General features: G+C 44.5%; 1 protein-coding gene across 1 annotated transcript in view; it reads left to right on the top strand.

Moving 5' to 3' along the window:
- LOC149357976 (uncharacterized) overlaps positions 1-23,678 on the top strand; it is a 49,680-nt gene that overhangs the window by 8,276 nt on the left and 17,726 nt on the right. Inside the window, exons 2-5 of the mRNA XM_089576695.1 lie at positions 5,336-5,543; positions 9,941-10,047; positions 18,589-18,794; positions 20,879-21,050. Of these exons, the coding sequence (XP_089432821.1) occupies positions 5,336-5,543; positions 9,941-10,047; positions 18,589-18,794; positions 20,879-21,050 (693 nt within the window). The remainder of the gene's footprint in view (positions 1-5,335; positions 5,544-9,940; positions 10,048-18,588; positions 18,795-20,878; positions 21,051-23,678) is intronic.

The raw sequence follows: 23,678 nt of genomic DNA, 5'->3' as shown, positions 1-23,678 counted from the left end.
CAAGGATAGATGATATAACATCGAGGACATACTTTACGGGCTTGATTTTCACGTCATGGACATCACAACCGGTTGAATTTTTTAGTTGCATCATTAGCATAACAGGGGATATAAAAAACCAATACTGTGCGTAGTCCTCACGAACAGATAATCCGCAAAGCCCGCGATTTTAACTTTCAAGCACGTAAAGTGAGCGCACTGTATTCCGGAATTTACAGTCCTTTAGATTAGACAGGTCCTGTTGTTCAATAGAAGATGAAGCAAAATAATGAATGCACTGTGTTTCCACAGTAAGACAGCACACAATCTTATAAAAATGTGCAGTAAGGGCAGTTTTTGTCACACTCGGGCAACAAGAGGCAACGAACGAAAACCGGGAATAAATTGTCTCCTCCATCGGCCAAGCGACGAAGAAAGCAATCTTGCATATTAGCATCGGGAGAAGCACACTGTGCTTAGAAACTGTAGCACAGACTTAGTTAAGAAATGTAAACAATGCTTTGCGTTTGTGCACCATGTAAAGGGATCCAAGGGCAAATTGATGTCAGAGTGTACCGATAGATTTTTGGCTTCTGATAAGAAAGTCACTATACTGTCACTAAAAACGGAGATTTTGAAGCATAGCAAGGGTTAACAAATAAAGAAGAGGTATCTCAACCATGGGCAGTTTTCACACACGCACGCGCACACACACACACACACATGCACGCACACAAATTCTTGCACTACAAGGCCTTTTCCGCGTGGATTCTCGATGACAGGCTGCAACGTAATCGGCTACGAGTCGATTTTCACAGGGTGATCACTCGGTCTGCTTCCTGCGATGTTGTCATGAGTCTGAATTGAGTAGCAGGAAAAAAAGATATTGCATTGTTCAATTCAATTTCCGCTGCCACAAATCAGTCGTTTGCTACCAAACAAACGTCACTGTGTCACTGTAGCTACAAAGAACGAACTAATTGTTTTTTTTACTGGGCACGAAAATCGGATAAAGTAGTCCATAGCGTCCCTTTTGAGGACAGTTTATGACAGTAATACATTACCCCTATATATACAATGATACTTGTATTTTAGTATTGACAAGTTCCACAAATATCGAGAAATGTTATTACCAGGAATTCGGGAAAACGCCCTGTAGTGCCTCTAAGCATTGTGGCCCATAGCGCTTCAATGGGAGGCGACAGATATTTTCCAGTAACCAATCTCACAGACATCGGCCTAGATTCTTGAAGATGATTTAAGTTTTTGCTGATTTTCCGGAGCATGTGAAGGCCACGCTGCTCAGGTGTCCGAAAGAGATTTTGTTGCGATGTCCTACATGCCCTACCGCCGAAATTGGAAGGTATTTTGGGAGAAGCAACTTGATTTGTGAAGAAACTGCTCTGATCGCTTTTTGTTAGCGGCAACAGATAGAAGAGGGACTCAACTTTCTACCCTTCAAGCTTTTCTTTGTCAGAACAAAGAAGAAAAGTGTACAAAATTCACATTTTAAGTACAATCGTCCATGCCCGCGCAGTAGGCTTAAAGCAAAGCTGTCTGCCGTTGCCTATCAGTTTCTCTGTGATAGAGTGGTCTAAAGATGCTACTTCCGGACCGCGAGGTCATCTGGTCAGATGTCAACTGCTTGCGGATTTTTTTTTTGCATGATGTCGTCGCCCTATTTTTTAATGTTAGTGCATGCACCACCTGGTGGCAGCGAAGGGAACGGGAAGTGCTTGTCCAGAAATCCTGGTGATGTTTTTCTTTTGCTATTTAGAGAACTGAATCCTGTTGCATTTAGGGGGACCTTTCTTTGTGGCATAAAAGACAAATAATAACAACAATATATTTGCCTTTATTTCAAATATTGACAGATGCAACACTGGATAAATGGTTCAGCACAATTTAAAGACGCCTGAACTGCGTCCGGCAGTCGAGGAAGGCTGCATTAAACACAAATGCACTATGAAAAACACCGACAAACTCGGTTCAAATAAGTCTCGAGAAGTTTGCTCGTCATTACCTCCTCATTGCGTGTTTGGATGAAGTAGCGAATTCATGATCATGTAATATTGTAGAATATATTGCAGCATTAGAACCGTAAGGGGGGTAATATTTAAGATTTTTGAACCCCTGGTTATGGAGAATTGAACGGAGCGGAATATCAGAAATCATGAATTCATATTGCCAGAAACAGTCTGGTACAAACGTTTACAAAGATAATGTAAAATGACGACAAACAGTACTATCGGCCGCAAAAGGTGATGCAAAAAAAAAAGTACTGTGGCACTTCATCCAGCCATAGTCGCCTGTTTCTGTTGGCAGCGGACGGCAGGCAAACGCGCCCTGATCCCTTCATGTATTTGAAGCGATGACTTCAAGGTACGACACCGAACTAATTTTTAGCACACCGAAAGGCCGTAAACTTTTGCTGAAGATAGTACATGAACAAACAAGACATACAAATTTCTGTCACACTTGATGTCTGTGTTTCAAGGCATGCATCCTATGATTAGTCCGAAAATAGCATTAAGGTTTGAGCACCAAGCGAGAGAAGAATGATACAATTAGGAAATCGCATTTAGAACCATTTTGAAATTCATGTTTTTTAAAGTGTGCATTTAAAATTGCAAATCCAGAACCTGTGATTGTATTAGTAAAAGTGCACCTATACTACCTGTAGCTAACAAAGGTAGTAAAAATATCTGAATACTCTTCCAATATCATAGCACTTTTTTTAACAGGGTACAAAGCTCCACTCGAAGTCTCCAGTCCAGTCCAAAGCTCCAGTCCAAAGCTCCAAGTCTCGGGAACATACAAAAAGGCTTCCCCACAAATGAGGACAGAGTTAACATATCTCTTTGGATGGTCAGGAAAACTTTTGGGTTAAATTGTTATTGGCCTATCGTTCCTCACTTTTTTTAAGGGTTGTAGTATAGCCCTTGCCTTTCTGCATGTGTGCACGTACAAGGGCGACGGAAAGAAACGCGAATAGGTGGGAGCCTAGGCGTTCCGCTTTTCGCGTTTGTTTTCATCATGCTTTCACTTCGGTGACAGCAAAAAGACGCTAGAGTCGTCCGTGATGCATTCTAGGACAACTGTCGGTGCCCACCGAGATATGTGAGACAGTTACTGCGTAATTTCCTTTCCTCAAATACAATTTTCATTTTCTTCATTACGGCTCCTCTTTTTCTATCTTCTTTCACTCCCACCTCCCTTCCTCTACGGTGCGGTTCAGGTGTCCACCGAGATGACAGAGAATTACTGCGCCATTTCCTTTCCTCAAAAAGCGTTGCATTCAAAGGGCAAGGCATCGCGCCGAACTGGTGGTGGCGTTCCGTGGACTCCCTGGCAGCGCTACAACGCGCTGTCGCGTTCCACTCCCAAAGGCGAAGCTTAAGCGTCATTAATTAGCAGTTAATTATTATTCAGACATTAATCAGTAATTAACAATTAATTAGTGATTTGCCATCACTTAGTAATTAGTAATCAAATATATGTGACGCCACCAGTGCCACAGAAACAGCGAAGCTGGTGCGGAAAACGCTTCCGCCTCTACCCACTTTAGACAGTCAAAGTGCCCCCTGAATTTTTCTAAAGGCTCAGAGCTTTCGCTGGGCGAAATTTCCTGCATTCTACTGAACGTTTTTTTCTAGTTTTCGAAGTTAAGATGTCGTCCAACACGAGAGGTCGACGAACTTGGAAGTAAATATGGTTGGCATCTTGAGCTGGCTATTGGTTGAGTTGTAAAATTCGTGTGCGATAGGCGAGCTCATGCTAGTGCTGTCTATTTAATTATTTAACTATTTATTTATTTCAGAGTACTTCAGGCCAGAATTGCTCCTAGCAAGATGTGCATCAAAAACACAAATCAAAACACGACGTGAAAAAAAAACCATACATTGCATGCGACACACAACAAAATGAAATTTAAAAGATGTCCTAGCAAAGAAGAATATCAATACATAATAAAAAATCAGTATAGGAATGTCACTTCCTTTCTACTGAAGCAACAATGTTTGTAGCGCCTGTTCCACCTCAGGAGAGTGAAAAATCGATTCCGGAAGCACGTTCCAGTCCGCTATAGTTTCACGGAAGATACTGTGCTTCATTAAAGGCGCTTCTTGAGGCAAAAAGACGCTGTAAAGAGTGCTCCAACTGCTCGAAGCACTCCCTTCGAGCAGTGGAGTGCTTGAGGAATGAAGGAGGAGAAATGCTTAGTTTAGCTGCAAAAATTTTATGAACTTAAGATGTTATTGTCTTTCGTGAGCTGTGTTGGGCAGTCAGACCTTTTGTATATATGAAAAATAAAAGACACTGCCTGTCTTTGAATGAGCTCTAGTTGATATATATCTTTTTACCGTGCGGATGCTTGTTTTGTATGTATTTATTAATAAATGCATTCTGTTTTATTAAGCCTTGACAGTGGATTCCTAACCACTTTCTCTTTTAACACGAAGCTTTAAGTGGTCATGGCGACCAGCTTTTCTCACGGGGCACCCCTGCTTCAATTATGCGGTGCAAGGTGGAAAAGAAAACACAAGAGCGCGCAACGACTAGTACTTGGCATGCTCCAGCTCTTTTGCGCTCTTTATTCTCGAGCAAGTGCAATGATTAATGCAACAGTCCTTCAACACACAGGCAGCAAGTGCCCTATGAGCAGCGACATTTTCGCGCTAAATAAAATAATTATAATTTGAATGGTAACTTTACTGGTAGCATGCGTTCTGAATAGTCACCAAGTTCATGACTTTATAACTTCCGTTGTTTTCGGAAAACACAAGGCAGATGACACTTTTCTACTAAAGCACGAGCGTTTCTCGTGAGCAAGTCATTTGCCTTCAGAAACTTATTTCAGTTTCAGTTTGGTGTTATGATGTGGGCTGCATGCAGACTAACAACCTATAGAAGCTTGTTTTGCTAGTTAAGTCACTGCCTACTGTGCTTCTTTCAAATCATCGGCTCACCAGTGGGCGCAGCTCAGACGCCTTGTTCAATGTTCGTCCGCTACATGGAGCGCTCCGAAGGGAGCACCTCGTTGTCGCTTCGGCTGTGGCATCGCGTAGGAATTCCTGTACCCTACACGACGGGACGCAGTCCTGCAGAAACCCCCTGTGACCATGCAACCGAGATAGACAAAAAAGCATAGGAGCCGCAAAGTGCTTCAGAAAATGACAAGGAAGGGATAAATTCAACATTTTCGGCTGATCTGACAGGCATTTAAAAATGCAAGAGGAATTTGCTAGCTGAATAGTATTGTGCCCTCTTACATGGTTGCTATTGGTCCGCCTCTGTTTTCGCGCGGGTGCGTACATTTCTGGAACGCAAGCTGTTCCTTCTATTTGTCCCACCCTAGGTTGACGTCAAGTCCGGCGCCGAGTACACCTTCGGCGAGCTGCTGGACGCCTGCCGCCGTGTTGCCGCTGGACTGCGGTGGCTCGGACTGCGCCAAGGAGACGTGGTGGCGGTCCACTGCGCCAACGGAACGGAGCTCGTGGTTGCCATGTGCGGAACATTCTTCGCAGGAGGCGTTGCGGCCCTCATCAAGACTAGCCTCACTGAAGGTTAGCGGAGGCCTTCATGACACTGCAGGGGAAAGGCCATCAATCCGGTGTTTTCATTTGCATTCAGCGAGTAAATGACAGCCTCTAAAAGGAAGCAGTTCTATTTGGTTCCAGCAAAAAACACGGCTCGTAAAGTCAGTATATTCGAAATAATTATTTTTTTGTTGATACACCATAGAGTACACATCATTTTGCTGATATTGTTGAAGCTTGCATACGTTCCAGTAAATGCACTAAAAATCGGAAGCGGTCATTCCTACGTTTCGAAGCGATGGCGATAAGGACCCCATGTCCCAGAAAATCCGGCGCCATCGTTTACGCTGACGTCATTGTCCGCGAGCGAAAAATGCACGAAAAATTCACAGATGAGGAGCGTAGGTTGAAATATGTAACGTTACCTTTTCGCACCATCACAATCTGCATACAGGATTGTGAGCAAACTTCCCACCATGGCAGGGGATAGTTATTAAATGACCGGTCGCGATAGGTTGCTCGGGAAGACCAAGCTTGGTCTCACAAGGCCCATCGTTGGCAGCAACTGCCATCGTAGGGCAGTGGCGCATCGCTTAACCGCTGCACCACTGCACCAGGAGTGGTATGAGGACTCTCTGATATCTATGAATTTAAAGTATAGAATGACAATCCTGCATATATAAGCATTAACTTTTTAACCCATCTGCGTAAATCGATATGATTGGTTCTTTCCTGTCCCACTTGTGAAATCACTCCATAGAAGATAATTGTTACCCAGATATACTCAAAGTTGCTAAAGTAGTACCTATATATAAAGATGGAGATCCAAACCAACCAGGTCGTTGCAGACCAATATCTGTAATGAGTGTGCTAAGCACTCTCTTCGAAAATCTAATTGCGCAACATGTTAAAACATATCTTAAGAAAAATAATATTATTGCAACTCAGCAACACGGTTTTGTTGAAAAAGAACCAATTCCACAGCCGTATTAACATTATCACAAACCTTTAAATCCGCCATGCATAAAAATCACATAGCTGTCGTTGTTTTCCTAGATATTGAAAAAGCATGTGACACGGTCGGTCATCCCATCTTGTTGCAGAAATTAAAAAAACTACGGTTTTGCAGAGAGCTAACTCAAATTCTTTCATAGCTATTCATCTTCGCAGAAACAAACAGTAATTATTAATGATTTTATGTCAGATATTGAAAATATATCTTGCGGTGTACCACAGGGCTCTGTTATGGGTCCAATTTTGTTTTCACGTTATATGAGTGATTTTTCACAGGCGCTTCACTCTTCACATTTAATAATGTACGCAGATGACGCCACGCTAATAATTACTGCTGAATCTCTTGAAGTAACTCAAACAACAATACTGAGTGAACTGAAAATTCCCTCTTCCTGGTTCTTCGAAAATCGCCTAAAATTGAATGTAGCGAAAACTAAGTACATCATTTTTCATTCTTGGTACAAGGCAACCAACAATTGAATTACATTTACTCTAGGTAGCTCGTTAATACAACCGGTTTCCTCTTTCAAATGCTTGGGAGTTGTCATTTACATCAGAAAGAACAAATTCACGACGTACGCAATAAAATTAGCGTTCGGATGTCGCATGCTCACTAAGGCAAGATATAATTGTCCGTACGATGTATTACGCTCCATATAATACTCCTTCTGTCATTCACATATCAGTTACTGTTGCGAATCTTGGGGCCAAACATATAAAACCTACTTGTGACCTTTATTTCGTCTCCAGAAACAGGAACTGCACGCGATAAGATCTGATTCAGATCACTCTAAGAGAAACATTTTTGATGCTAATCAAGTGCTGTCGTTTCCTTCCTTCCGTAACTATAAAATCTCGCTCCAGATAAACAACATAATAAACACTACGTCTCCCCTTCCATTAAGCCTTTTTGTAAATTTAACCTCCCAAAATGTACCAATGTACATGATGAACGCCGGATAGAGTTCAACGGAGAAAAAATACGGAATGGATTGCCCATCGAGATAAAAGTAGCCAGAAATTTTAAAATTACTTGTAAACTGTATTACATTTCACCGCTGCAGTCCTCCTTGGATGTAAGGGTAAATGAGAAGGCTGCGATTAAAGGACCTATAACTGACTAAACGATTTTGCGTGATCATAGACAAAATTTAAGCGCCTTGCTGCTTCATATTAATGTCATCACGGTGTTTTATTGTGAGTTCACCTAATGATTGTTTTCTTTTTAGTTTGCAACAAAGATTTCTGCATTACGAGATGAAGGGATGTTGTGCCTTGAAACTCGGGGACTTTCTATGTATCCCAAACGAGAGCAAACCATAATGATAACCTAGCTCTTCTTAAATGCGACGCGATTTTCTTTGCTTTCAAGACAACACCCCCGAGTTCTATTCCTATTTCGATTTCCGTCATTGAGACTACAAGTCCAAACGAAGAATGATGAAAATCACCGTTCCTCTCGGTTCGTTGAGTGGAAAGACTGAACAGAGGAAATCCTCGTATCATGGCAGTGCGAATGAGTACGGTTATCGCATTTATAGGGATGCATGTAAATAGAAGCCTGAAGATTTTTATATATTACTGTAAGAGTACTAATTAAACGGTCCTCAAGATATGTTTGAAATTTACCCTGGCACTTTTCAATCAAAAATAACGTTGTTTGGCTGGGACCGCAGTGCTTTTCATTTTCACGCTTTTACCAGCGTGCTATCGCCATCCCATTGACAGGTCATTGTTTAAATATTGACCTAGACAAAAATCAGCGTTTCCGCTGACAGGAAAGTTCCCCTGAAAAATGTGTTTGGCCTTTTTGGCAGAACCGTTCCAAGAACGCATTCTTTTGGGCGAAAACTTTTCTCTTGCTCAGAAAAAGCTTGAGCCTTTCAAGACCAATTGTCCGTTTCTTTATATTCGCCATGGAGTGCCCGTAGATTGCTATTATGATTGTATCGCAACTGCAACTGCAAATCTTAGCTAAAGAAACTATGTGCATAACTTTATCTGCGGCATCATAGTAGCAAAGGAAATGACTACATTTTCTCTGCATTAATGTTTTCAGTGAAACTATTTAATACCCGTGTTACACGGGCGTTTTCAACGGCAGTTCAGTTAGCCCTCAGTTGAGTATTTCAACTCTCGTTGAACTCAACTGGATTCGCTTCCTGTTACACGAGCACTTTGCGTTCAGTTCAATTACCACACTAACCACGTGACGTTTCATCTAGAGCGAAGTGAAAATAAAGAAAAACAGCGTATACATTTTTTTTTGTGTGTAGTAAATGGTCGCCTTGTAGATATTCTTTCCTATAGAGACAAATTTTGTGTACTCTTTTTTTTGCTTTTGGGCAAAAATTCACGTGACGATATTGGTTCGTAGCCATGACTATCCGATGTGGGTCGGTTCGCTGGTCGTCGTCGTTTTTTTTGTGTTTTCTCACTTCGACTTCTCTCCCTTCTCGACGCACGCGCTATGTCTACCTGTGTTTAATGCGTCTCCAGTTTTAATTGGAGTGTTTTCTTAGTTTGCTGCTTTGCGGATGCCGCAGTACTCTGAGCCAAGGCAATCCACTACGGGAAATTTTTTTTTATCCGTTGGACGCCATCATGTCAGTTGGCCGTTCAACTGAGACCTCCGATCTCAGTCGAACTCAACTGCCGTCGAGATTGGAACGACAGTTAGCGCTGCCGTGTAGCACTGCTAACTGCCGTTCAGTTCAACTGACGGTCAACTGAACTGCCATTGAAAACGCCCGTGTAAAAAGGGTATAAGATACGGGACTATGCAATACTCTGCAAAACAGATTAGCATTGCATGTAACGCCCTCAAACTCTCCAACATTTTCAAGGTTTCCACAACACTCACCTTTAAATGTGAGCCCCGATGAAAGAGGGGTCTGAAAACGTGAATCACATTTAAAAAACGATCATAGCTGGAATATTAAGGGGAAAAAAAGAGCACCATGAATTTCAGGACTGAAGCGAATGAATAATACCGTAGTGGAAGTTGAGAAAGAAATGTGCGATTGATAGATGTAATGATGCCGGGCAGGTGCGGAAACAATAAAGACAACGAAGGGTGACAGAGCCTAAAGGGATGTCATAAGCTTGGCAAGCTGGCCGGGATATGCTGGCCGTGGCTAGGGCAACGCGGCGCTAATTAGAAATTAGTGACAGAAGATAGTACCGTGCGCTTCTTTTCGCCGACCTGTATATGATTGTGCTAATGCAGCTGGAGAGGGTATGAACGTTGCGAAAGGGAGTGACTATAATGAAGAGGTTAAACTTCTCTTTTTTTCTTTCATGGAAATATTTCTAAAGATCTTATGTTCTTGCTGCGTTGAGGTGCTCAAAATAGCTTGTGTAACACCGTCATGGTTAATTTTTTTTTTACTTCGTTTTGCTTCTTCCAGGAGAAGCTCGTTACGAGCTGGCCGATTCAGAAGCGAAGTTTGTTTTCTGCGACATTGAACTGAAAGAAAAAATAAAGAACGCTTGCGACGGCCTTGCATCGGTAGAGGTAAGTTGCTCTTCTGGCCCATAAGCTCGTTTCTAGCTCAAATAAAGTCGCTATGTTTCTCACATCCCAGTTGAGAAAACTATCGTAGTCAACCTAACATAGCTCAGAGCGTGCGGAAAAGTCAGCTTGACGCTGGTTCATTGCACGGCTTCTGCTCTGAGAAAGTAGTGCATGATCGTAAAATTGAACAGAACCGTAGCTAGAAAAAAAACTAAAAAATAACGGTTTTCATCATCACCGGTCGTTTTCGCAAGCAATGAGCAAGTGCATCGATTCTTTTTCGGCGTGGGTCTCTGATACTAGGATACACTGCCATTCACTGCACAATAGCGACCGCGAAGTGTTTTTGTTTTTGTTCTTGACTTCACGAATCTCAATTGAATGAATCGAATTTTCAGATCCAGTTTTCTCAGCGAAAAATGAATCTTCCGTAAAGACATCAACGTAGCCAGGTGCAGCCATAAAACGGCTTTTTATGTAGAAATAAAAAATTTAATAGTTATCTTCAGCGCACCTTGTATAAGGTAACGAACGCCGGAGCAGCCGGAAATGAATACGCCTAAAATCCTGCTTTCACCTAGTTGCTTCATGCTACCTAGTTTTTTTTAGAACAGCGCGAAAAAGGCAGCACGAAGAAGGAACACAGTGCCCGTCCTGACTTAGTGTTAGTTCTTTGCCCCGCATTTTCTTGCGCTGTTCTAGAAAAGCGTACAGGACTTTCGAAACCTCTGGCCAAGTGACTACTGTGAGGCGCCCCGTTACCGCAATCCACGCGCGCCAGTTAGCGCTCAATTCTCGTCTGCTTCCTCAATGTAGATCCTCCGTAGCATGAAAAAGACAACAATGTCCGTATTTCCCTTCATACATAGGGCAAACCGATATTACGGGGTCCCCAATGCTATGCTTGGGACAAGCCGCACAGCTTATGAGTTGGCACGATCATTTAAACCAAGATACCACCCATGAAAACAGCCACGCGTTCTCTCAGTCTGTTTAAAAGGCATGCGTTATTCAGCCGAAGACCACACAAAAGTCAGAAAGTCATGCTGGGATGCCAGCCTTGTACTGTTATGCACGTAGTGTCTCTTGGGCCAAAAGTTGGGAGGGGTGAGCTGCTTGAGTCTGCCGACTAGAGTCTTGTTTTGGTTGCTTTTTTTAGTGTTAAAGAGATTAGCACATAGGACAAATTATTGGCCAGCACCCACTGCGACCTTTCTTGGAAGTCAAAATGAAGTAATGCCAAAACAGTGACCAAAACTCGTGATGTCTGATCACCAATGAATAATGATCTTCGGGTGATCGCTCGCAAGCAGAAATGGGCTGGTGGCTCTTTCGCCTGGGCAGTCTTAAATGCAGTCGAAACGGTTTATAGGCAGGATACAGAGACATGAGACAGTCACCAGCTTCCGCAATTCTTGCTTTAGTTGTGTAACACATTGACAAACAAAAGCGTATGCCAGGTGTCCTAGTTAAAAGTGACCAAGCTATTTAAAAACGTTGTTGTGTCTTAGGCGGGAGAGACCAAATGAGTGCTGTTGAGAGTCGCTTGTCCCAGTAGCAGCATTTTTTTGTTCTGAAAGTTTATTTAACCTATAAAGAGTAATTAGCTTACTTTTTAGACATTGTTGACAGGAGGAGTGTCAATATGGAAGTTGTAGACCTTCCTTAAAAACAGCGAATTGAAATGCTTGCACCAAGATACCATTTATGTCGCCTTTTTAATGTTCTTAAAAGAAAGCCAGCAAAACACAAAACCTACCACGTTACAGCGGTGCTCGTCAGCGTCCCAAGACGCATCTCATAAAACAAAACACATTTTTCTCCGGAGTGCCGTCTCCGCAGGGGTTTTGCGTGCGCAATGGGCAGCAGATATGTGCCAGCAGCTGCCACTTGATAGCTTTTGTATTTCACGACCGTTGCTTCAAGGCCAGGCAATAAAGCTGCGTAAAGGGCACCTTGGTGCTCTCGTTTCAGTCAGATGTTTCTTAAGATGATGTGCAACTTCACAACTGACAATTTATTCGTGAAGCTAGTGCTTAAAAAGTTCGATAATTACTATTTAAAAGTTACTAAATTTTGGAGAACATAAAAAGGAATGCAAATGGCGTGTCCCAGAGGGAGCTGAAAGGGGGGCGAAAGTGCGCAGACAAAGACTATACTATGTGATGCGACAAACCTGCGCTATGAGCAATGGTTGTACATTTCGATTTTACATTGATCGATCTGCTCATTGCGTCCATGAATTTCATTTCGCCATCGTTTTTCGTTCCTCTCCTGTGCGAGAATTTAGTTGAAGCTTCGGAGGGTGAACGTGACAGGGTGGAGGCCTTCCGGAGTGGGGTGGTGGGTACAGCTTCAGGAGGGTGAAAGTCAGTGGAGGCTTGTAGGAGGGCGATACATTTTTACAGGTGGTTGCCCGAATGTGCAGGCAACGGAGGCTTCAACCAAACACATGGTGACGGATTTTTCTCTAAAAGAGGAATATATATACTGCTAACTTAGTAAAAATAGTGCAGATTGTGGGCCGCGCGACTCTGACAGCAGTCACTTGGTTTCACTTGGATAGGAAATGCGTATTTTTTAAAAACCTTGGTAACTTTTAGCTTGGACACTCGGTATGCAGCACCTACTCCTTCAGGCTCTTCTACATGCGCAAGCTGCAAACGCCCATATCGAATGGCACTGGTCGGCTGTACCGATTGTAACGTACAAAAAGTATTTGGCGCAGTTGAAGCAAGGAGCGCTCGGACGGACCGCGCTTAAACAGTGAACATGGCGAAAGACTTGCTCCAAGTTATCACATCTCGAAGAGTATCGTCGTGTGCGACGCGGGAGCAATAATGGGAAAGACGACAGCGGCAGCGCAAATCAACGGATGCCCATGTTGTAGCTAAGAAACAGAAAGAATTGGAAGCACACAAGTAGTATGTGCAGAGAAGACTTCCGCAAGAAAACGATCAATAACGGCAGTTGCAATTGGATGCCATATGGCATGACGGCTTACCGAAAGCGAAAATCGGAAGAACGTCTGGCTGAAAATGCTGCAGCCATGAAAATCTTCACCCATGAGTTGGTGGAAAACCCGTTTGGGTCTTCACGGCCAGTGTGTAGGAAACTTTCGTATCAACGTGACTTGGAAACTGTGCCGCCAATGTTTAATCATTGAGACACCACAGGCATAACCATTTAAAAACATCTTACTGGCCGATGTTCCGTGATTAACCGAGATTAACCGCCCGTATTTTTTTATGCATTTGCGGTGAGAGACGTAATACAGTAATGCGTATACGCTCGCAGCTTCACCCGTTTGTAAGTGATGTTTTGCCCAGGAAAACTCAGTTTTCAAAGTTATTAGGCGACGAGGCGCTGACGCGTTTTCTGTCAGATATTTGGCCAGCCGGGAGTTTATGCAACCCAGTAGAATCGTTTTTATACGTGCTGCAGGAATGCTCCACTACTTGTTTTGGGAGCTGTACCTCTAGAAGTGTGGTGCAATTGACGAGATATTTCAAATTCTTCGATACAGATTACAGGTGGATGCTGCGACAAAGCGGTCAATATTGGCGTGATTTAATACAGTAAAAATACGATTAAGTAAGTAAAATTGCAGAAGAGGGCAAATACGGGCTGGTTGGTACATGTTTTAAGAATTGGAAAAACAGCGCAATCAAAGACGAGACACAAGAGAAGGACAAAACACCAGCGCTGTTTTTTTTTCTGACTAACAACCAAATGGTTTATTGCTACAGGCAAGGCAGCATATATATGAAATGGCATGAGTAAAAAACACAAAATAAGCATGAGAGAAAGATACCGCACAACCACACAACTTGACTAAAAAAAGGCACGTTACTGATTAAGATACGCAAGTTCCTTTGAGAGTAGATTTATGGATGGGCTGCTGATACAGGTGTTACCGAGCTTTCTGATATGGCAAGCCTCCGAAATGAGCCTTGTGGTCTCATCTTTATAACGGGCGATGATAGTAGTCCGATTGAGGTGCGCTTCGCAATCTTCACACTCAGCACAGTGCACAGCAAGGTGGTTTCTGCGAGACTTGTTCTCTATATCTTTTGCATGTTCACGCAGTCTATCGTTGATGTATCGTCCCGTCTCACCGATGTAGAAACTGCCGCAAGAGGTCGGGATCTTGTAAACGACACCAACACGACACTGAACGAACTTCCGCTTATGCTTCTTCTGGCAGCCTTTTTTGCTTCCATCCTCATTAACACGCTTGCACAATCCGCTAAGTTTATTCCTGGCTGAAAAAACCAGTCTAATGCCTCCTTTGCTCACTATCTTTTTTAGATTGTGCGAAACTTTGTGCACATACGGGATGCACACTGTTCTTTTTCTTTCTGCCAGACCCGCATCGGTGTCCTTGATCTTTCGCAGACTACATTCTGCAAGCAGGGACTCAGCAACATTTGACACCATCTTCGTGGGGTATCCTGCTGCAGATAGCCTGTTCACCTGTGCGTGAAAGCTGCCTTTTGTCTGATGCAGACATGATCTTTTCAGTGCGGCTCTTGTGCAGCGCTGGTGTTTTGTCCTTCTCTTGTGTCTCGTCTTTGATTGCGCTGTTTTTCCAATTCTTAAAAGTAAAATTAATTAAGCACTTTGTTAATGTTTGATTTTCAGGCAGAACATCCAAATGTGAAATTAAGGCCTTGAACATCCGAGGCGAACAACCCACTTTTTAAAATTTCTCAGCCGGCATCATTGTTCCAAATATCAAAAAGCACAAAACGTGTTTTTGGGAACTCGCTAAATTGTGTTTGCCGCATTGCACAATGTTTAAATGGCGTTCCTGGGCGTGGTATCTTCACGGTGGTGGTGGTGAAAAACTTTTTTAATACTCAGAGAGAGTTTGGGGATCAGAAGACCCTACTGCATGGTCGGTATTCTCAGTCCGGGACATCGCACGACGAGGCCCCGTCTCGCCCCCGCTTTACTAGAGCCCTTTGGGATTCCAGCGTGGAGCAGTTGAGGAGGGCAGTATCCCATGCCTCTCGGGTGGCGGTAGGGGAAGGGGGAAGGTGAGGATTCTGATTACATGCCCACACCATGTGAAAGATATCGCAGATCTCTCCACAGTGCCGGCAGCGCGCATCTATTTTCGGATCAAAGTGTTTGGCGATGGCAGGACAGAGAAGAGTTCCTGTCTGCAGGCGCCGCAGAGTTCGCTCCTCCGCCTTATTCACTCCCTTGGCAGGTGCTGGGTAGAGGCAGTGGCTATCGCAGTAATGCATTAAGATTTTAGGGATCACGCCAACATTTACGTCGCAAAAAACGTCAATTTCGGCTGTACTCGTCTTGAATTCAGAGACTAGTATACCAATGTGGAATGTTGCAAAGCCAAATTGAAAAGAATATATTAGTGTTTTTTCACGCTCTATACGGCAAATCACTGCGCCGATTCTGGGATTTTTATACTGGGCTCGCCTTCAGTACGGACGACCATCAACTTCGCAGTTTAGTCATGCGCTCTGAACCCGAAAGCAAGTTGAATAGTTATTCATCTAATTAGCTTTTTGCTACAATCTATCAGATCATTTCTCACAACCAGATATTCTTCACAAGCGCATTGTTTAAACAAAAAGTTGTTCATAAACTTCATTTTTTCGCATTTCGTAAGATTGCTCGATAACAATAAATATATCCGCAAATCGCCCCTCGGGTTGCTTGTAGTCTTCTACTATCAATTGTCAAAAATGCCCCCAATTTATTTTCTATAGCGGTCCTACCTACTCGTGGCAAGCGCAGTACAAGCTTTAAAACCAAGATTTTGCTACGCACAGGAATGTTAGCCGATTTACACAATGTGTACATAAGAGTATTTCACAAATATTCTACATTGCCTCACAAAAAAAAATGATATCGATAAAAGCTGGATGTGGATTTCAACCTACCGAGTGAAATGATCGGGAAACGGGTCTTTCCCTCCACCTGCGTCTATGGCCAAAGAGCGCCATTACACAATGTGCTCTTTCGTTTATTTAAGTTGAGGTCAAAGACTTGCTTTCCGATGATTTCGTCCTAAAGAGTGAAGTGATGTGGAAACCGGTCTGTGACCCCGTTGGCGCTGTTTGGCCGCAGATGCCCTTGCGCCATAAAAGTCATCATCATCAACGTCCCCAAACCCACTCTTTGAGAACATATCATGGTACAGTTATCTAGCAGGAACAAAATGGTATATTGAAGCTGCTATGGCAACGTAAATGAAGGCGGTAAGAGTTCATTGATCTCCATCGTAATGCGAAGGACAGGAAACAAATAAAAAAACCATAGGTACAGGCAAATATGCGGTAGCAGTAATGGCTGAACCTTTTAATTTTACGTTGATCGCCTTCTCATTGCGCTCTTTGAATACCAGGCCAGGGCAAAGCTTGCACCAATTGTATCCGCGGCGGGTGCCCCGCCGCACGTTGCATCGAGCGCTGCACCTCGTGCATGCAAGGCAGATGCTCAAACCTCTAGGCCACCACTGCGGCCGGTTTTGGGACGTTCGCTATGGTTAATCTGCAGAAACCCTTTCTAGGCCACTTGACAGCAACAAGCAGTTCGCGTCGCGGGCAGCCATTTCCAAAATGCGCTTTAGTCACTCGTCTACCAACAGCGCTACATTGTCTGGCTGAGCCAAAGCTTTTATGCATCTTATTCCGTGGTGTATTTACATTTTTGAAGCAATGAAACTCTAATCACAGCTGGGCTTCATAGTGTTACGTAAATGTAGGCACACAAGGGGTAGTCACTGAGGGATGCTGACAGCAGCTCAGTCGAACCACTGCCGGCCAACGGCGCACAGATCACACTTCGTTCTCTTCGCGCTCCGTGCACGAGCCCAGCGCTGTCTTCTTAGTTGTCCACTGACACAACTCCCGGCGGCGAAAGCATCGTCCCGATGCTAAGTGGAAGACGGAGCAGGCGCACGGTATGGCTTGAGGCGAACCACGTGAACAACGTCAGTGGCAGGGGGGGTGGATGACGACGGAGGATCGAAGGGGGCAACCTCATAAGTCACGTCGGTCATCTGACGGAGCACGCGATAAGGGCCCTTATACTGATGTAGTAGTTTCTCTGCAAGGCCGACACGGCGAGAGGGATACCAAACGAGTACGAGTGATCCTGGCGTGTAGTGTAGTGGGTGATGTCGGCGGTCGTAAACTGACTTCTGGTAGGCCTGGGAGGCGGTGAGACGGTCGCGGGCGATTTCGCGGGCCATGGTTGCTTGGGCGATGGCGCCACGTGCGTACTCCGTGGTCGAGGCCGAAGAAGGTGGCAGGAGTGTATCCAATGGCAACGCAGGATGCCGGCCATATAAAAGATAGAAAGGTGAATAGCCCGTGGTGTCATGCCGCGATGAATTGTACGCAAATGTTACATAGGGCAAGGCAATGTCCCAATCACGATGGTCGGGTGCGACGTACATAGATAGCATGCCAGTGAGGGTCCTATTCAAGCGCTCGGTAAGCCCGTTCGTTTGAGGATGGTACGCTGTAGTGAGTTTATGCTGCGTGGAACAGGACCGGAGTATGTCGTCAACTACCCGAGACAAAAAGTAGCGGCCGCGGTCCGTCAGCAATTGGAGTGGGGCACCGTGATGAAGGATGACATTTTGCAACAGGAAATCGGCGACATCGGTGGCGCAACTGGTTGGTAATGCACGTGTGATAGCGTACCGAGTGGCGTAGTCAATCGCGACGGCGATCCAACGGTTGCCGGAACTGGACGTAGGAAAAGGTCCGAGGAGGTCTAGGCCGACACGATGGAAGGGGTCCAGAGGTACGTCGATAGGCTGCAGAAGGCCGGCAGGCAAAGTGGAGGGCCGCTTCCTGCGTTGACAGAGGTCGCAGCTGGCAACGTAACGGCGAACACTACGGTAAAGGCCGGGCCAAAAGAAGCGGCGTCGGACCCGATCGTACGTGCGGGAGACACCGAGGTGTCCCGCGGTGGGCAGGTCGTGTAGTTCCGCGAGGACAGAAGAGCGGAGGCGTTGAGGAACGACGAGCAGGAGCGGAGGGCGGTCAGGGCGAAGGTTGCGGCGGTATAGGATGTCATCGTGAAGAACAAAGAGTTCGAGCGAAGGATCGGGGTTGGCACAGGTGAGGCGGTCAATAAGGGGACACAAGGAGGAATCTTGCCGTTGCTCGGCCGCGATGTTAAGCAGATCAGAGATAGCGAATAAGCACGGGCCGAGGTCATTGTCTGCAGGATCTGGCGGCTCCACAGGGTGACGAGATATGCAGTCAGCGTCTTGATGTAGGCGCCCGGACTTGTAGACAACGGTGTAAGAGTACTCTTGCAGGCGCAATGCCCAACGACCAAGCCGGCCTATGGGGTCCTTCAGCGAAGAAAGCCAGCAAAGAGCGTGGTGGTCTGTCACAACTGTGAAAAGACGGCCAAACAGGTAGGGTCGAAATTTAGCGACCCTACTTTGTAATACCCTACTTTGTAATAAAGCGACCCTACTTTGTAATAAAGCAATAGCTTTATTACAAATTTCATGTGCCACACACTGTCATCCACCTTTCGCAGATGATCATTGTTACCACCGGACCCAGTGACGACGGTACACGCAGTCTGTCTGAGCTGAAATTATTTCCTCTCGAAGACAACGAAGCTTCTCTGAAACCGAGTGTGCACACTGTGCTGGCAATATTGTACTCAAGTGGATCTACGGGGCTTCCAAAGGGAGTGCAGCTGACTCATCGCAACGTAATTGCCCAAGTGGTGTCGTTTGGGTATGTATACAGGCTTAGTTTTCTTAAATTTTTGAAGCGCTCACGCTACTGATGCGAAGGTTACAATTGTTGCCGTGCTATCTTAAATTGCTAAAGGACTGTTGGTCTACGTTCTGCGAGCATTGTTTTGCATTAAGTCGTGAGAAGTTATCAAAAAACGCCTTTCCGAAACGATCCCTGTGAGGAATACCCATATATACCAAGCATATATCCACTCTGCTTAAATAACAAGATATTCCTGAACAATTCATTTATTACGCAAAAGACAGTTATTCTTCAGAACAAGGTGAAACAGGGCACAGGATTGTAGGGCAAAGGAGGAAGAATAATACAGAGGTTGCAACGCTCGAAAGAGCTAAAGCCACAATACATTTATGTTATCCTATTTCTCATGACACTCCTACTCAAAGCCATGGAAAGGCTTTTTGCGAAGCCTGGACTGACCGCACCAAGTTGTAAAAGAAAAGAATACATCTTCGTTAAATACATGTAGCTCAAGAGCTGAAACAAGGCAAGTAAGGCTGTGTCTCCTATAAGACCGTTCACTGAGTGATTCAAACCTCGCGAGACTCAAGGTCTTGTGGCCTAGGCGGCCCACCTTCCTTCTAGGTTATTCTCTGGGGATATTTCGTGGATTTTTTGCTCGTGCGGAATGACGCCGACGACAACGCGAGATTTTCTGCGGCACGAGCTCCTTAATGCTGTCGCGTTAAAAGGTTTTCACCGTGCAGTAGACAGGGATCCCCTTAAATGCATCAGTAGAATGGCTGTTCAGCACGGAGAAGGGCACCATGTATTTCAAAGCAGGGCAAATATTTCGACGCCACATTACAGCTCAGCTGCTCCCTGCGATGCAGTAAATTGAAAAATCCGTAACGAATATAGGAACTGCATCCAGAGTACTCTTATATAATCGCAAATTAAATAGCCGTCTAGAAGTGATTGCAATTATTTTTGAAATTAATTCTAATATAATGTCCTGACCTTTTGTGAAGAGTAATCTCAAATGAAATTTAATCATATTTTTGCATTGTTGAGAAGAGTACTTGGTATTTTATTTATTTTTCAAATGTAATTTTGCCATGTGTGCGTGGAGCTGCAGCCAAGCATTGAGAGGTGCAATCTGAAGGTCAAGAAGAGAAGCGAAGAGCGACCCATTAATTTCGTGGCTAGATACTTACACTGCAGAGAAATTAAGTTGTTTTAAGGTGTCCGCGCGTTCTAAAAAGTACTGTGAGCGCCTGAAAATTCTGCAACAACATGTGCGATCGGGCTCTACGACGCGTAAATGACAACCGAAGCTGACAGCTCCGTTATCAGCCGGTGTATTAAAAACCAAGACTAGTGCAGGTGAGAGCTGGAATCATGTGCTTTAATGTGAGTGGTGAAAAGAAGTGATCGTTGGCAGACATCTTATCTATGCGCCTGGGGCGCTTTTATTGCGTCCATAAAATACTTCGATGGCCTTACACTGTCTTTCTGTGACAAGGGTGATATTTACGACAGACGGATGAACCTCATCTCGCTGAATATGCCTTTTGCCCTACACCTCATGTATATCCATACTAGAAATTGAGTCTTTAATCTCTGTTCTCTCGATGAAGACGCGCTCGTATGAAAAACAGATATTCAAAACAGATGCACGGAGCCTCGTGCATTCCGGTCGTGATGAGCATCATGACGCACACCGCGATGCACAGGGAAGTAAGTGTTTCATGTGCAGTGTAGCCGCAGGGGTGCCATCGGCGATAGAATACTGCGCTCAGCAATTCATTAGCACACAGTCCCGCAATAGCGACGCGCCCAAGGTAGTGCGGAAGGCGACGCTTCTGGTACTCTCTATTCGGATGAACGTCGCGCGTTGCTTACGTGTAGCGCACGTGATTTAAAACGTCGCTGAGGTTGCCGGCTCTTGCCGGTACAGCTGGAAGCGTAGAGGTGAGAACGAGGACGCAAAACGTGACTTGGTCGTCGGCCACGCATGGCTACAGCGTCCTTTTGAGCACAGTAATAATAAAAACGAGAAAATTGGGTCTTTCCCGCTCACTGATACTAATCATGCTTTTCGTGTTCGCTTCTTGCAGGCTTCTCGACCCACTGGTGTTCGAAAGAGGCGATGTCTTCCTTCCCCTGACACCAATATTGCATGTTGGTGGTTTCTCCCTATTTTTTGGCTACCTTGGCCACGGCTGCAAAGTGATTTTGGTTCCTGCGCCCATGTTTGAAGTGGTTTTGCCCGCCATCGAAAAACACAGGGTAAATATTGGGACGGTATGAGCTGCGTAAGGGCGTTCCTTCAATATGTTGTCACGAAAAAACGAAATCCACGAAAGAAGTATAGCACACGCACTTTTTTGGGGGGGAAATACGGTGCTTCTTGTTTATCCTCAAGAAATGTTCGCACATAATGCCGATCACCGTTTAGTTCTCTAAGGAGGCCTTTGTGTATATGGCTGCTTGAAGGAGAACTTGAAGAACTTTCTAACAGTAATGGTGTTAAAATAAAGGGAAGCACCCTTCATCAAGAAGCTCAACCGCGGCGGACGTCAGTTATCTTGAAAATTGGGCAAACTGTTCTTGCTAAATAACAGGAGTTGGTTAATTAACGTTTTAAATAACAGTGTCTGGTGGCTTTTTCCAACACCGATTTGGCAACCACGGAAAAGTCGATGACATATTAGTATTTCAAACGAAGAAAAGCCGTTTTGTGAAGGCCTCCAGACGGAAGAAATCTGGTGCTTTTTACCGCCCAAAGCCTAAACTGAACGCATTAGACGCTAAGAAATTCGAGTGCAAACACAACGCCCACTAGTGACGTCGTTCAGATTCCTACAAAGCCTAATTTTATCTTCCTGGGCTTTTGCACAGCTCCATGCACTTGCTTTTGATTCCCCGCTCTCAAAAAATTCCACCGCTTGGATCACCTCCCATTGCAGGTCAGTGGTGCATCGCTTAACTGCTGCACCACTGCGCCAGGAAGGGTATGAGGACACCCAAGAATCTATGAATATAAAGATATAAAGCAGAGAATGACCTTCTCCATATGTGGGAATTAAACCATTAGGCTATCGCGTCATACCCTTAAGGTATGGTTGTGAGCCACGGGTCAAGAGCATAGTGGTTCTTGGCAGAAGTGACAACAAAGTAGGCCGTGAGCTTCTAGAAGCATTCTATATCGTGTTAAAGGGTCAGGAATGTATTAGTTACACGTCAGTTACCGTGTGTAGTGCTGAAAAACACTTTCTGAGCGCGTTTTGCTGATTTGTGCCCAGGCTTTATTTGCCTTCTCTCCCGATTCCGCCCTCTTTTTTTAGGCACATGTGTGCACTGCCTATATAAAGAGCATTGATCCGAATAAAACCAGCAAATAGTTTGCACTCTTTCGGTCTTCATCGTCCATCCTGGGTTCGTCCTCTATATATGCTCAACCTATTCTTAACAATGCCCTTAGTGTCCCCTCAATTTTTTTCGTTTTATGATTGAGCCTATCTCTCCACTCTCTCGCTACAGCCTTAACAGCGTCTCCTTCAGTCTTACCTCTTCACGCTGTTCATCTGCCTAAGTCCCAGACGTTGTCAGTTTCCTCGCCAATATCCGGCTGTCGTCTTCAAAAGAAAAGATGAACGGCGCCTACAAAGGATACATCGAAGAAAATTGGAGATGTATGAAGTTAAAGACGAGGTTAGTGATTATATGAAGATGTGAAGCGAATATTAAGTCAAAGTGGGCATCATACACCTATGATTGGCTCTGGTGTCTGCCAGCACGCCGTACGAAAAAAAAAAATCATAGATGGGACCTTGGGTCCACAACGAAGAAAACCAACGTACTCATGTCTGGCTTGTGATGAAACATTTTAGAGCGGTCAGTAGTTCTCGTTATGCTTCTACGGTTATGCGACGTCTTTTTCGATAGTACACAACGAGTACTGAATGGGCCGAGGTGAGCGATTGACGGAAATTCTTTGATTAGAAGGGACATGGAAGGAAAGGCGTCTACCATTCCAAGTAACCTAATATTTCACCTGTTTTCTATACCTCGCAGCATTGCATAATGAATTCAAAATAAAGGCGCCAAGCAGTTTAGCATGTATATCTCGTCGACAAGTCATGTCCGCGGTGAAGACAAAACCGATGATACATAGGAAGCAAAGATTTACTTGCAAGGTGGCCGCATGTTATTAAACTAGTGGCGAGAACACCGGAACGCCCTGTATCGTCCTTTGAAGTACGTCCCAAAAGTAAACCTCTTCCCAACAATGCGGAAAAACGTGATCTATCGTTTCTGGTTGCTTTCAGATTAGGCAATGATGACCTCACGGAAGAAATAAGCCTTTATCCTGTAAAAACATTTTGACTGATAACGCTCCAGTGTGCAACGTGAAAAAAAAGTTTTAACCCCTGGCTCAACGTGCATTCTCTTTATCCTCTTTAAGACATTCCTTCCAGAACCTCCGCTGTACAAGGCCCTATACATGGGTTCCGGCAAGACAACTTCACATAAATCCTTATACAACCTTTTCGTGTTCACTGTAGATTAATATTCGTTGGAAAACTTCGTTGAGAGAAATGGACACTTGCGACAACTTCTCTGAAGCACCCAAAAATTCCGCGCGATAGGGTTTCGGTTGCAACAACAAAGTCAGGCAGCGCGCACCCCAGCCTTACTTGGCACACGGTGTGCAAAAACGGATCACTGACATCACGCAGAAACATAAATCTATTAACAATGTGCCGCAAGAAAAGGTGTCCCAGACCCACTCCACCATCCTTCACTCTTCTAAATAAATTCGTCCGGCTGCACCTTTCCCATTGTGCAGCCCACACAAAAACAGCAAAAATTCGATGTAACTTCTGTATGTTCATGCTTCCACAATGCAACACT

Source organism: Amblyomma mixtum, chromosome 3 (assembly GCF_055824585.1).
Source record: "Amblyomma mixtum isolate Tamu chromosome 3, ASM5582458v1, whole genome shotgun sequence".
NCBI classification, from domain to species: domain Eukaryota; kingdom Metazoa; phylum Arthropoda; class Arachnida; order Ixodida; family Ixodidae; genus Amblyomma; species Amblyomma mixtum.
The sequence above is the reverse complement of the archived record's forward strand: the minus strand, read 5'-3'. Positions and strand labels throughout refer to the sequence as shown.